The sequence below is a fragment of the Anolis carolinensis genome, chromosome 1 (assembly GCF_035594765.1).
Source record: "Anolis carolinensis isolate JA03-04 chromosome 1, rAnoCar3.1.pri, whole genome shotgun sequence".
NCBI classification, from domain to species: domain Eukaryota; kingdom Metazoa; phylum Chordata; class Lepidosauria; order Squamata; family Dactyloidae; genus Anolis; species Anolis carolinensis.
The window spans coordinates 124,588,117-124,601,822 of record NC_085841.1 but is presented as its reverse complement, the minus strand read 5'-3'; the positions used below and the strand labels follow the sequence as shown (position 1 = coordinate 124,601,822).

The following is a 13,706-nucleotide window of genomic DNA, read 5'->3' as shown; positions in this document are numbered from 1 at the left end:
CAGACCAAGAAAGAGTAATATACAACAATTACAATTGTCTAGGATAAAGTGAGAAAGCTGAGAATGATACAGGAAAATTTATCCAGATAGGTTTTGAATGCAGCAACATCTGAAGCAACCTAGTATTTCCCTGTGCTGACTGCAGCCTCGGCTCCTGTTGACCCCAATACTGTCTGTGATTCCCAAAACTTTAAAAGACAATAAAGTAGGGAGGAAGTGGCCAGATAGGCCACTAGCTAGCCCTACACAAGTTACATTTCAGCAACAAGGGACAGTGGTTTACAATAAAGTTATTTTCAAGGCAGCTTTTGCCATGAGATTCCTCCCCTCTACCTGAGGCCACGGGAAAGGCCTATGCCCAGAGAGTCAGGGCAAGGTTTCAATATGTAGAAAGTTTAGCAATTAGTTTAGGAACAATGGAGGCAGTGGAAGCATAGAATATTCCTTTTTCTGCTTGAAAGTGATGAAGAGGCAGGTTGGAAGGAGGTGGTGGTAACAATTCTTTTGTTTTTTAATCCATTTTTTCTTCTGGAGTACACATTAATATAGAATAGAATTATAGTATTACTATGGCCATTGAGAGCATATAGAATTGAACTCTGAACAATGCACATAATTTAAGACTAATTAACCAATTGGATTTGTCTATTTTTGATGTTGGGTGCTTTGAACGCCAAGGAATAAAAGGTGGGATATACTTTTAATAAATAAATTAAACCAAGTGGCTTGGCAGAAGGCCAATATGCAGGAGACACAGTTATGTCAAGGATATGTCTCAATAGCTGAATTGATAAATGGGTGAAAGAAGTGATAGTAGTGTTAGTGTTCTATTTCACTAGTGGTTTTTAATTGTCAGTGTGAAGATATGTGTCCTTTAATTAAGAAGGTCCTTCATCCTTTCAGATGTCTTCAACCCTCTCCTGGCCAGCATTGATGCTAGTTGAGTTCAGCCACTTTGGGCCAAGATCTGGAGAAGCAAAGTCTTCTCATTTTGGCCGTAAAAAGTGTTTATTTATTACATTAAGAGAAGTTCCTCAAATAACTAAAATCACAGATTTTCTTTTACTCAATAAGCAGAAGAGTTTACAATCTTGGTCACTAGCAGACATTAATAAGAAATGTGAATAGCAATGTATCAATGAAAAGAATTTTCTAATTCAGCATTTTTCTTCATAAAAATTGAGTTTTGCCTGAAACATGCTTCCTATTATTTTTTAAATCATGCCAGAAGCGACTTGAGAACATACTGCATGTCGCTTCTGGTGTAAGAGAATTGACCATCTACAGAGACGTTGCCCAGGGGACTCCTGTATGTATTACTGGGAGGCTTCTCTCATGTCTCCACAAGCTAGAGCTGACAGACAGAAACTCACCCCGTCTCACAAATTCGAAAATGCAACCTTCAAGTCAGCAACCCACCCTCAAGTCAGCAGTTCAGTCGGCACAAGGGTTTAACCCATTGTGCCACCGCAATATGGAAACAATGATAAGAAACATGATAGTTTATTTTCACTTTTAGCACATCATCAATATCTGGTATTATGGTTTGATCTTATCCTATCTCTTTGATTCTAAGGCACCACTGATTGTAAGATATGCACTAATTTCAATACCACCAACAGAAAAGAGAGAAAGAGAGAGAGGTGTGGATACAGATAGAGTGCTTTCAATTCTAAGATGCACCCTATTTTTAGGTATGTTTGTTTGGAAGGGAAAGCACATCTTAGAATCAAAGAAATACAGTATTTTATAACTAAATATGGGTTTTAATGTAGCAGAGTAAATTATAGACATTTGCCTCAGTTTTGCATTTTTCCATGTAGCACTGTGCATTAAACCCATTCATAGGTAATGAATGATTTAAATGGCTCTTAGCTGTAAAAACATTGGTGGTTACCTGAAATTAGTAAAGTATATTATGGTTTAACCAGGTGGACTGTTTTGCTTGCTTGCCAGAAAATTCTTATATTTATAGAGAGACACATATAATTTGCATTGTTGCAGCAATAAGTATTTTTTGTGGAATTCTATGGGCTTGGGATTCCTTAAATGCATTCCCAACCTACCAGTATGCAATGCCTTCTCCCTTTGCACCTTATGACACTTTGGAAAGCCCCTGCTGACTTGTTTTTGGAAATCTGTCTTAGGGTCTTCACGTTTTAAATTCAATCCAGTTTCCATCTGCACTTAATGAATAGGCTAGTAGTTAAACTCAAATGCCTAACACATGGTCACTCCTTCAAGCAGTATCTTGAGCACTGAAGGTTGCTGCCTGTATGTAATTTCAGCCAGAAAGGGTTGGCCCATGTTCAGACAAAGTGAGGAATTTGTCTGCTGAGTTTAAAATATACTGGGTTAGCGCAATTTCAGAATTCATTCACGTTTAGGGTTAACCTGTCAAAATAAATGGGTTTAAAGTATGACCAGTGCCTTCAGCATTTCATTTTTCTTGTAAGCGCATGCGCAAGCAGAGTTAAGTCCATTCTAATGAAACAATTCCATTATCCCTCAAACGCATTCGTGGTTTCGGAAATCATAACTATTGAGATTGTAACTGTTACATCAAAGTGGCATGCTTGAGTCAACTGTTCCCCTGAAATGGGGAAAGGAAAGTGCTGTTAGGCAGCCTCAAGAGAAACAAAAACACAAACTAGCACTAAGAAAATAAATAGCTCGGTGATGTGAATGTTTACTTAGAACCAAGGATGATTTTGCTCACTTGAGCTCACGTACTTCCATTAAATGTACTTATGAGCTAGAATATTTAATGATTTGGGTAGGTCTTTAGGACACGTGGCTCCAACTTGGACGTGTGTTCTTATTCAAATAGATAAATATTGAAATCACAGTCTTTGAAGATTAGTATGAAGAGGATTTGGAATGGAATGTAGAATTTTGGTAATTAGATTCATAAAATCCTATTTATTGTATTTTATTTGGTTAATCATTTTACAAAGTCAGGTCAGACTGGACTCTGGGCATGATATAATAAATGTAGGAGCCCTGCTTATTTAGGAAGGAAGTGTTAACATATATTTAAAGCAATCTCTAGAGTAAAGCTGATTAGTTGGAGAAGTCTTTGAAGAATAACAGTTATGATCTCATTATTTAACATTGTTCAAAAAGCATGCCAGTATTAAACGCAATATTGTCCTCAAATCAAATAACATTTGTCTGTTGATCTGCTAATCCAGTCATATGATTTTGTTCATGTTTTTGGATAATTTCAATATTTTTAGCAAATTAAAGTTTTTAAAAATAAACGCACATTTCACAAGAATGCACACATGATAAAAACATGGGCTACATTTTTATGGGGAAATGGCCATATTTTTAAAAAATAGATGTGAATTAAATGCCTTCCAATCCTTTTGATTTTATGAGTAGGAAAGAAAGTTAAGTCTACTTAATTATTCTTAGCTGAAATCAAATATTTAACCGGGATGGTGCATGGCATAAATTGTGCTGGTAAAGTATATGAATTGCAACCAAATATTCATGAATGGAATTCCAATCATGATTTGAGAGTCCCACAGGCTTTTCCCTATCCTGCATCTCAACCTGTGGGTCCCTAGATGTTTTGGCCTTCAACTCCCAGAAATCTCAACAGCTGGTAAACTGGCTGGGATTTCTAGGAGTTGTAGGCCAAAACACCTGGAATGTCAATTCAATCATCCCAAAAATATTTGAAGGGCCACAGGTGCTCTAGAGGGGTGAACCAATCTTTCTGTTGTTTCTGCTCCACAAGTAGATGAATAAGAACCCTACTTCCTTTAACTGTAATTAAATTACTCACATAAAAATTCATCTTATTCCAATATAAGGAATACACCTCAGTTATTATCTTTTAATCCAGGAGAAAGCAACTGCCAGAGACATGCACACAACTTTTTAGGTTGGCCAAATGCTCAAGGGGTGCACTTTGTGGTATTGATTCATTTTGTTTTAGTTTAGGGATTTGAAAAAAGAGGGTTTTTTTTTAAAAAAAAACCCCTTAATAATGCATAAATATTATCTGCAAAACTGATTTAAGGTTAGCTGAAGATAATCAATCCAACTTTTTTCCTAAGAAAAAATATGAACCAATAAGATAAGAGGACCTAGCAGAGGAAAAGGGATGTGTGAACAGACTCCATTACTCCATAGCCAGTGATGTCACTAGGGTTAGTGCCACCTGGTGTGGGACCTCATGATGTCCCCCATGGACCTCCTCCAAACTAGACTGTACAACAATAGTGTAGCTAAAATATGATACACTTTTCCCAAAACGATAAAATTCAGAAGCAACAGAAGCAGCATGTGTGTAGATAAGACCATGGTATTTGAAGTGGAATCATAATTCAATAATCATGACAACTCTGACTGGAGTATATATCCATTAGATAATTCAAAAGGTAAATTACAATAGTGTTGTTTAGCCTTGTAGGTACATTGTTATAGTACATGTAAGCTGAGCTTAGATAAAATGTTTTCTTAGTTATATCTAACTACAGGGATTTTAAAAAATAAGTCCTGCTGAAACACCATCAAAACCTTATATAGACAGTCATTTTGATGCAGATCGCACTTTTCCCCTGCACTTCTGTGATCACCATCCCATATGAAGTTCCAACAGACTAGATTTCAGTTCTTTTATTTTTGTAGAAATGGAAATAAAAAGATCCACCCTAAAGGCTGCCAAACATATTTCCATACTAAAAGGTTAAATTCCTACAGTGTTCTGTTCCTGGATCCAGGACAAATTCCTCATTATTTTTATAACTATTAGCAATCATATTCCGTCCAACATGGCTTTGCATTCATTTCAAAGACCATGACTCTGTATAACTGTGCAATTTCTATTTCTTTGCTCTTAGACATTGATACATTGCTGAGACTTATAGTTGTACCCTCACCCACGCTTTCCAAAAATCCCTGTTAAACAACCCCCCTTTTCTCTTTTGATGCCCTTACTCCTTGATCTGCCTTCCAGAAGAGTGTCATTGTTCTCCCTTCCCCTCCTCCTTCAAATCTTTCCTCAAATCCCACTTTTTATGAGATGACTTTAGCACAAAGCTTACTTTCACCTCTCATTTAAACAAATCCTAAATTCAATGACCCGAACTAAATTGATTAAATCCTCTCCCTTTTACTGTACTTTCTCCCTTATTTCAAATGTTAATTTGTAAACTCCTTAGGGTAGAATTCTTATTAGTGTGTAAAACTGTCACACATACATTAATTATACTCTGGATGAATAAAGAACAGCAGTACTGCATTTGAATATGTAGAGTTTTAACAGATACTAATCTTAGTTTTATTGTAGTGAGCTGTCACAGGAGTGTCAAATCTCAGGGCATGGCTCTGAGATTCCAATTTTCATTGGCAATGGACAAGAATTATCCAAGTTTGGTGGGCTCAGATCTTGGCAGGAGAAAAGGCTGTGTGCAAAGGCTCCAGTTCGAGCAGCAGAACATCAGCTTGCACCATTTGTGAGACATAGTGGATTTGTTGCTGCAATTTGCAGAGACTCTCTAGTTAACACCCTCCTTTGCTCCCAGGACTCATCTAAACTGGATACTTATTGTGGAGCCAGTCTGAACAGAAATGCTCTGAACTGGCTTCAGGGGCCTTGAAAGTAGGCATGCACTCTGTCCCCATCTCACACTGGCAGAAGGGCAGAGTCTACATGTTCCAGTTGGGCATCGACCACTTTGGCCCAATGGATTGTCACTTTACAGTCACTGTCACTGTTGACTGATGGCAGCAGAGCTCTATGGGAGCACCTATCCATTAATTATGTCCCATGCTGACTATTGAAAAATTAATATGCAATATGTCCCCTTTGCCCTGAACTGATGAACACAGGTGGATGGGGATAGTTGAGGCCCATGAGGACAGTGGACCAGTCTGCACTGTGAAGTTACTCAGAGTTTCAACCAAACTTTTCATCAAACTTTTCTTAATGCTGGGCTAAACCAGTTTTTACCTCAGTTTTCCCAATGAAAAAAAAAACTGAACGTCCCTGGACATCACAGAGACAGACAGGAGTGACTTCACAGTGAATGCAGACTATCCAGCCTGTGGAAAAGCTCCCAGTCCCTCTTCATCATCTGCTCTGTAATCACCTTCTGGCGAGGCAAGACAAGGCAATATTAAGGACCTTCTTCCACTCTAAATTCCCCCGTTTTCTCACCATCTTCATACACTGACATAACAGGCTCCAGTGTAGGTCTCTCCAGCATGCAAAGACGGAGAGAAAAGTCTGTTTTCAGAAGTTGGGTTTCCCCGCCTCCAGATAGAAGACAGCAGCAGGAAGCGGAGGAAAGCTGGGAAAAAACTTGGGATGGCTGGCCATCCTCAAAGATGGTTCTTGCTGGGGTAGGTCACATCCCCATTATTAAGAACGCTTCCCCTTGCTTTCCTCCGCTTCTCCGCCCCTTCCCTCCTGCCTGTGGGATAAAATTGTAAACGTTCTAACCGCTATCATCATAAGTAGGTGGCAAGGAATATTTCCCTCATTCACCTTGTTAACACTCCCTTTAACAAAAACCTCTGTCTGAATTTCCAAACAGAAAAATATATTTTCATTCTCTCTCACTCTTTCTTCCTATGTGTGTTTGAATAACAAATTGTGGTTGATAGTGCATGGCACTTAATGATATCACCAGAGACCATTCCTAGGTATCATATTTTGACATAGAAACTTCAGGGTCTTTGGGAAAATTCTGAACTGGCCACCCTAGAACTATGACATAGCTTGTTAATTCATTTTAAACTTTTAGAATATTTTATATACTGCATGTGCTATGTTGAAAACAGATGGTCATTAATCTACCATTTTTTGTTTCAGGTCAATTTTCCATACACAAAATAGCACTGTATCTCAGGTGATTTGAACATACAGTTGAGATTTTGAAAATGTACCAGTGCATTTAATTTTTAGAAACGTGTCTGTCCATCTGTCTGCCCCCCTCCCCCCATAATGAAGAGCATATTACGGTATTTCACAGTGGTATAGCAAAGACATTTGCATTCATCCTTTAATTTTCCATTCGTGCTTGTTATAATTATCCCGGAATTAGCATTCATTTCTAGAGAAGAACACTTTTATCCACATTCATTCAGACGGCAAAATGACGCAAGGAGTGTATTCTTTGGAGGTTGCCAAGTGCTGAGCGAATTTCATGCTAAAATACAATCTACAGAGAAAATGAAATCTAGATATTTCTGTGTCCAAATCTGTAGGAACTGAAATTGCCTGTCAGTTGTTACTTCAGCAAAATGAGTACGTTTATGGAAGAAATCAATTATTTGCTCAATTCTTGTTAAATGACATTAAATGAACAATAAATGATATTTCTCTATCGTATTTTTCAGGTTTTGATTTAGCAGAAAGCTTTTCTTTGAGGCAGATGTCATGTGGAACTGGAAAACCCTGTTTTAAATTGGGAAATGCACCTCTTATCAGAGAGACTCAGTAAGTAATATACAATTTCTCATTTGGACTTTCTGGATTTATTAAAGCATTCCTTCTTTCCCCCCACCATCCATTGTTTTATATTTCTCTGCCTTTGCTTTTGCTTGTATTGATCTAGTTGTCTTTTCTGCAGATTTTACTTGGTTTTTGTAATTCCGCCTTCAAAGAACGATTGCGTGCCACCAAGTTTTCATGGGAAAAGATAATCAGATTAAAAAAACCATGAAATGTATCAAGAAAGGAAATAAAAATTAAGCTGTAATGGAAATGAAATGCCTTTATTTGCAAACTGGTTAGAATATACAAAAACTCAATCCCATTTTCAGGACAGTCTTTATAAGAATTTTATTTTGAAAAACATTTCATGGCAGTTAAGAACATCCATGTGTGGTAAAGAAAAGTTTTTCATATCTGCAGAAACATTGTGAGTTACAGAATGTATATCTCTACTACTCTTGCATAGGTGGCTGGTCAGTGCTTTTCAGATTATTATTTATATAGGAAAGGGCAAAGACTAGTAATTGGAATATTTATGAAACAGTATTCTTTCTTCGTAATATTGAAATTAAATAAATTTGTTTAATCCTCTAATCTTCACCTATTTGGTGTATACTTGAAAAAAGAAAATCCAGAGCTTTGAATCTTGTAGGTGCTCATACACATATCCAAATGTATTATAGATTTTCACATTCAAATATTCTTTCACAGCCCCAGAATCTCCAAACTTTTTAAAATCCAAAACTACTGGCCTGGGAAATATGAGTGTAAGTTTTAAAAGAAATTGGCTTGTGTGCACTATTATTTTCTTGCCGTTTTCTTTCCATCTTCATCCATACTTGCTTCAGTTTCCAACCTCTTTTTTTGGCATTTGTGGGATATGGTGTCGGGTGGAAAGTAAATCTTTCTCCTGAAGTGGGTATGCCCACCTAATATGTGTACATTTTACTGCTGGCATTGAACTGCTGCCTCAGAATATCTTAAGAGTGTATAATAAAGAAATAAGTCAAGGGATCCAAATGTTTGTCATTAGAACATCTTTATCTCAGCTGCTCAGGTTCTGTGTTTAATAAATCTTTTTTCCCCCTTGCCTTCATCTTTTCCTACCCTGTCAGATTATGTGGTTTTAAAAAGTACAGGAGTCTAGCCAGATGTAACATGACTTGTACGTTCACTTAGAATATGTAAATAGACTCTTAGTATACAGGGAGTAGCAGAACTTCTGTCTCCCCACTACAGGAAACGAAAGGGTATCTGATTAAGCTGACTTGAAAGTGTCAAGTAGCTTGGCAAATATCCCCTTACATTTCACTCATTCAGCTCCAGCTTAAGTGCTTGTAAACTATGCCGTGCCACTTCTGTTGCGTGATGCCATTTTTCAGTGAGGCTTGCAGCTATTGATGTAAATATGGGTGCTTGCCGAAAGTGAATATCGGAAAGTAAGTTTTTGAAACATACATACATACTGTATGTCACTGTGTGTGTGTGTCTGTGTGTGTGTATGTAATACTTGGATGGAATTTGGATGAGATTTTATTTCAAATCTCTTCATTGTTTATGGGGTACACAACTTTGATATCGTGTTGGATTTAAAAGACCAGAAAAGACTGGGCGGAGTTCCACATGATTAATAGAGTTTTCCTGGTTTAAAAAAGAGCAATTCTCTCTCTCTTTTTAAAAGTAATAACATGAAATAGACTTTATTTTTAAAAGCGAATAAAGCAAAGGGCACAAAAGAATCTGGAAACAATATTGATTGCATTGTCTAAATCTAATCTAAATCTATAATCTAATCTAATCTAAATCTATCTAAATCTAATCTAATCTAAATCTAAATCTAGTCTAATCTAAATCTATCTAAATCTAATCTAATCTAAATCTAGTCTAATCTAAATCTATCTAATCTAAATCTAAATCTATCTAATCTAATCTAAATCTAATCTAAAACTATATCTAAATCTAATCTAAATCTAAATCTAATTCTAAATCCATAATAAAAGTGAAAACCTGTATGTGGCTCACACAGACAGCCTCCAGCCTCCACAAACAGGCTATAATTCCCTGTGCTGAGAAGCCAGCAAGTCACTCCTTTGCACTGACATTGCAGTTACAGCAAGCTCCATGAACATGTAGCCCAACCCTTCCAATGTCCTTCCCAAACACTACGGCTCACCACCCAAGGAATGCTTTCATTTGGGGATCATTTCATCCTAGATTATGCTTTTTCTTCCACCACAGGCAGGCACCCCAGGGTTCTCCATTGCTGTGAAATTTGCATGACCCCACCTACTGTCCTTGCACCACAGGCAGCCATCCCAGGGTTCTCCATTGGTGTGGAATTTGCATGACCCTACCCACTGCCCTTCCCTTTCAAATCTGTCTGCATAACAAACAGAGCAGAACTGAGCTGCAACTAAACTTACTGGAGAAGTTTGGGGGGATTGACGCCACATGGTGGAAGTTGTAGTTCACCCCGCATCAAGTCAAAGCACTGTGACTCCTACTGGGGAATTTAGAGGAGTTGTAGTTCACCTACCCAGAACGCTATGAACCCAAACAATGATGGGTCTGCACAAAACTTGCCATGCAGACCTGATATGCCTCGATTTGAATACTTGGGGATTTGGAGGGAAATTGGCCTGGACATTTGGGAGTCATAGGTACTGGTATTTATAGTTCACCTGCAATGAATGAGCACTCCGAACCCCACCGATGATGGACCAGGACCAAACTTGGCACACAGAGCCCCCATAACCAATAGAACATATTGGACAAGTTTGGGGAAAAGGACGTTATAGTTCACCTGCATCTAGAGAAACAATGATCCCCACCAACAATGGACCGGGACCACACTTCGCACAGAGAAGCCTCATGACCAACTGAACATACTGCAGGTGTTTGTGGGAAGGGGCCTTTATTTTGGGAGTTGTAGTTCACCTGCATCCAAAGACTACTGAACCTAGCTAATGACGGATCTGGACCAAACTTGGCACACAGACTGAACATTGCCTGCTGTGGATACTGACAGATTGCCCCGGGACTCTGGGAGTTGTAGTCATTCACCCCCATCCAAAGATTACTGCAACCAGCCAATGACCAGCCAATGACAGATCTAGACCATACTCGGTATACAGGCCCAAAATGGCCAACTTTTCATACTGACAGGATTTGGGAAGGATTAAGCCATGATTCTGGGAGTTGTAATTCACCCACTCCAAACAGAATACATAACATTGAAAAACAAATAATACCATTCTCAAATTACTCGGGCATCGCCAGGTCCCCAAGCTAGTATAATTTAAAGTTGACTGTTAGGTAGCCTCAGATGTATGCCACTTTTGCCCAGTGAATATTAAATACAAGAAGAAAACCTCTTTTATGTCGGATTCCCATGATTCTGATGACCCCCCCCCCCCCACATTGTATCTCCTATGGCAACATTGTAGGGTGTAAAGCCCCTGAGGGTAGATTTGTATAGGAGAAATTGGCCTTTAAAGTATGTGTCTTGTTCTTAGACCTGAAAGTGTGCCGGTGTGCAAGAATGACTTTGATAATGAGTAAAGAAAGTAATGGTTAAAGAAACAAACTCAGGGCACATCTACACTGACCCTTTATCTCAAAGTTGGGGTGTGGGGAGAGGCACCTCTGTGGCAGCTGTATGATACTGGTGGCCAGGTTGTTAACTGTAGCGAAATAAAGGGAGCGGTCAACCCCCCCCCCCCCCCGTTTAAACAGCTCTACAGATAAGTTTCTGGTCCCAATTCAAGGTGAAGGTAATTACCTAAAATGCCCTAAACGGGTTGGGATCTGCCTATCTTTGTGATCGCATCTTCCCCTACAAACCCACGCGGGCTCTAAGATCTGAAGGGGAGGCCCTTCTTTCGCTCCCACCTCCATTTCAAGCATGTTTGGTGTGACGCCCCTGGCTGCGAGAGCACTGGAAACCAATACACCGAGGCCAATAAACAATCTAATATCTTTATTAAGGATTTAAGAAATTAAAATGAAAACAAGTAGAAAGTATAGTCCATCAATAGACCTTTCAGGAAAGGTCAAATATAGTCCAGTAGTATATTGTCCAATATATAATATTACAGTTTAAAGTTTGTAATCCAAAAACCGAAACGCACTCAAACTTCCAAGCAGTTTGAGTGGGGAAAACGTCCAAGTCTTTCACTAGAGTTCAAAGCAAGTCCAAAGGCAAGAAATTGAAGACAAGGCTGGATACACGGCACGACAAGACCGGATTCACGGCAAGACAAGTCAAGGAACACGGCTTGGCAAGGCACGACAAGGCTGGAAGGCAGTGGACTTAAACGCAGTCCACATTTGGGTGGAAGCAAAGTTAATCCTCCAAACTGACATGTTGAATCCGCGCTGGCTAGCCAGCGCACAGAACTTTTAAGGAACTTCAAATCTCTTCACAGAGAAGGTGTCCAAATGCTCTTTTCCCTTGGGAAAAGAGCTAACACAACATCTTCACCAGATGCGATCCTCCCCGAGAGTTCTCAGGGGAAAATAGGTTAATCAGCAGATTCCCTTGCTGCTAATCGCGCACTTCGTCTTTGTCCCGCTTTCTCCTGTCTGTTCGTTTGCACAAACATTCTCCTATCAAAGGGAAGAGAGCTGGGAAGAGAAGACTCCGTTCCAAGGTCCTTTTTAATGAGCACTGAACTGGAATTGTCAATAGGGTACATCTGGAACGGGGCAGAGTCTTGCTGAATTGGCACTAAACCTGTTTTCTCATCGCTGTTGTCCACAATGGAGTCAGGTTCACGGCCCAAGGGTCCATGGGACATCACACTATCCCCCCTCTCAAGTCCCTCCTCCAAAGCCCCCCCCGAATGCCGCGGGGACACGGCTTCGAAGGGTAGGTCCGATGGAAGCGTTGGACCAAGTCAGGAGCATGCACAGTGGAAGCGTCCTCCCAAGAACGTTCCTCAGGTCCATAGCCCACCCAATCAATCAAGTATTGCAGGCGGCGGCGATGCAGGCGAGAATCCAAAATGTCCTGGACCTTGAATTCCTCTTTGCCGTCCACCAAAGCAGGAGGCGGAGGTGGACGTCCCACATCCGGACGGGCACCATCCGCCGGAAGGAGGAGGGAACGATGGAACACCGGATGGATGTGCATGGAACGCGGAAGTTGAAGCTTGAAAGTCACGGGGTTAAGTTGAGCCACCACAGGGTAGGGCCAATGAACCGGGCATCTAACTTTCGGCAGGGGCGCTGAGAGGGCAGGTTGCGAGTGGATAGCCATACCCGATCTCCTACCTTGATCTCAGGGCCAAGTTGGCAATGGCTGTCGGCATAGCGTTTGTAGTCCTCCTTGGCTTGGTCAAGCTGCTGGTGTAGCAGGTCTTGTACTGTTGTGAGTTCCTGGAGCCAATTCTCCGCTGCAGGCACTTCTGTTTTCTCCACGACTGGGGGAAAGAAGTGGGGGTGGAAGCCGTAGTTTGCAAAGAACGGGGCTTCTTTAGTGGAGTTCTGAACAGCGTTGTTAAAGGCAAACTCCAAGAGAGGTAAAAGGGCTGTCCAATTGTCCTGTTGATAATTAACATAGCAACGGAGATATTGTTCTAGAGTAGCGTTGGTGCGCTCAGTCTGGCCATCCGTTTGAGGATGGTGGGCTGGGGATAGACGAGAGTCAATGCCCAATAGTCTTTGAAGAGCTTTCCAAAAGCGGGAGGTGAATTGAGTTCCACGGTCCGTGACTAGGCTCTTGGGCAGGCCATGTAATCAAAATACATGTTGAAGGAAAAGATCTGCGGTCTCCTTGGCCGTAGTAAGTCCCTCACAGGGGATAAAATGGGCCATTTTGGTGAATAAATCCACCACTACTAGAATAGTAGTAAATCCAAGTGAATTCGGCAAATCTGTGATGAAATCCGCGGAGATTATCTCCCAAGGGCGGGATGGTGTGGGAAGGGGATGTAAAAGTCCTGCAGGCTTCTTCCTTCGCGTCTTGAAGCGTTGGCATGTTGGGCAGGTGGAGACATAGTTCTCCACGTCCTTTCGGATTCTGGGCCACCAGAAATCCCGTAAGATCAAGTGCATAGTCTTAAATAGTCCGAAATGACCAGCGGGCTTGCTGTCATGACATAAATTGAGGGCTTTCTCCCTCTCTGGCCCTGGAGGAATGTAGACGTGGTTCCTGTAGCACAGTAGTCCGTTTCTCAGCGAGAATGGGAATCGAAGTCCCTGCTGGATTTGTTCTTGGGCCCAGGCATCTGCCTGTTGGCTGGCCCTG

At 40.5% G+C, this 13,706-nt stretch overlaps 1 protein-coding gene across 3 annotated transcripts in view; it reads left to right on the top strand.

Moving 5' to 3' along the window:
* col19a1 (collagen type XIX alpha 1 chain) overlaps positions 1 to 13,706 on the top strand; it is a 280,321-nt gene that overhangs the window by 23,218 nt on the left and 243,397 nt on the right. For all 3 annotated transcript variants that reach the window (XM_062982112.1, XM_008118858.3, XM_062982115.1), the window contains exon 3: positions 7,360 to 7,459. In XM_062982112.1, the coding sequence (XP_062838182.1) occupies positions 7,360 to 7,459 (100 nt within the window). The remainder of the gene's footprint in view (positions 1 to 7,359; positions 7,460 to 13,706) is intronic.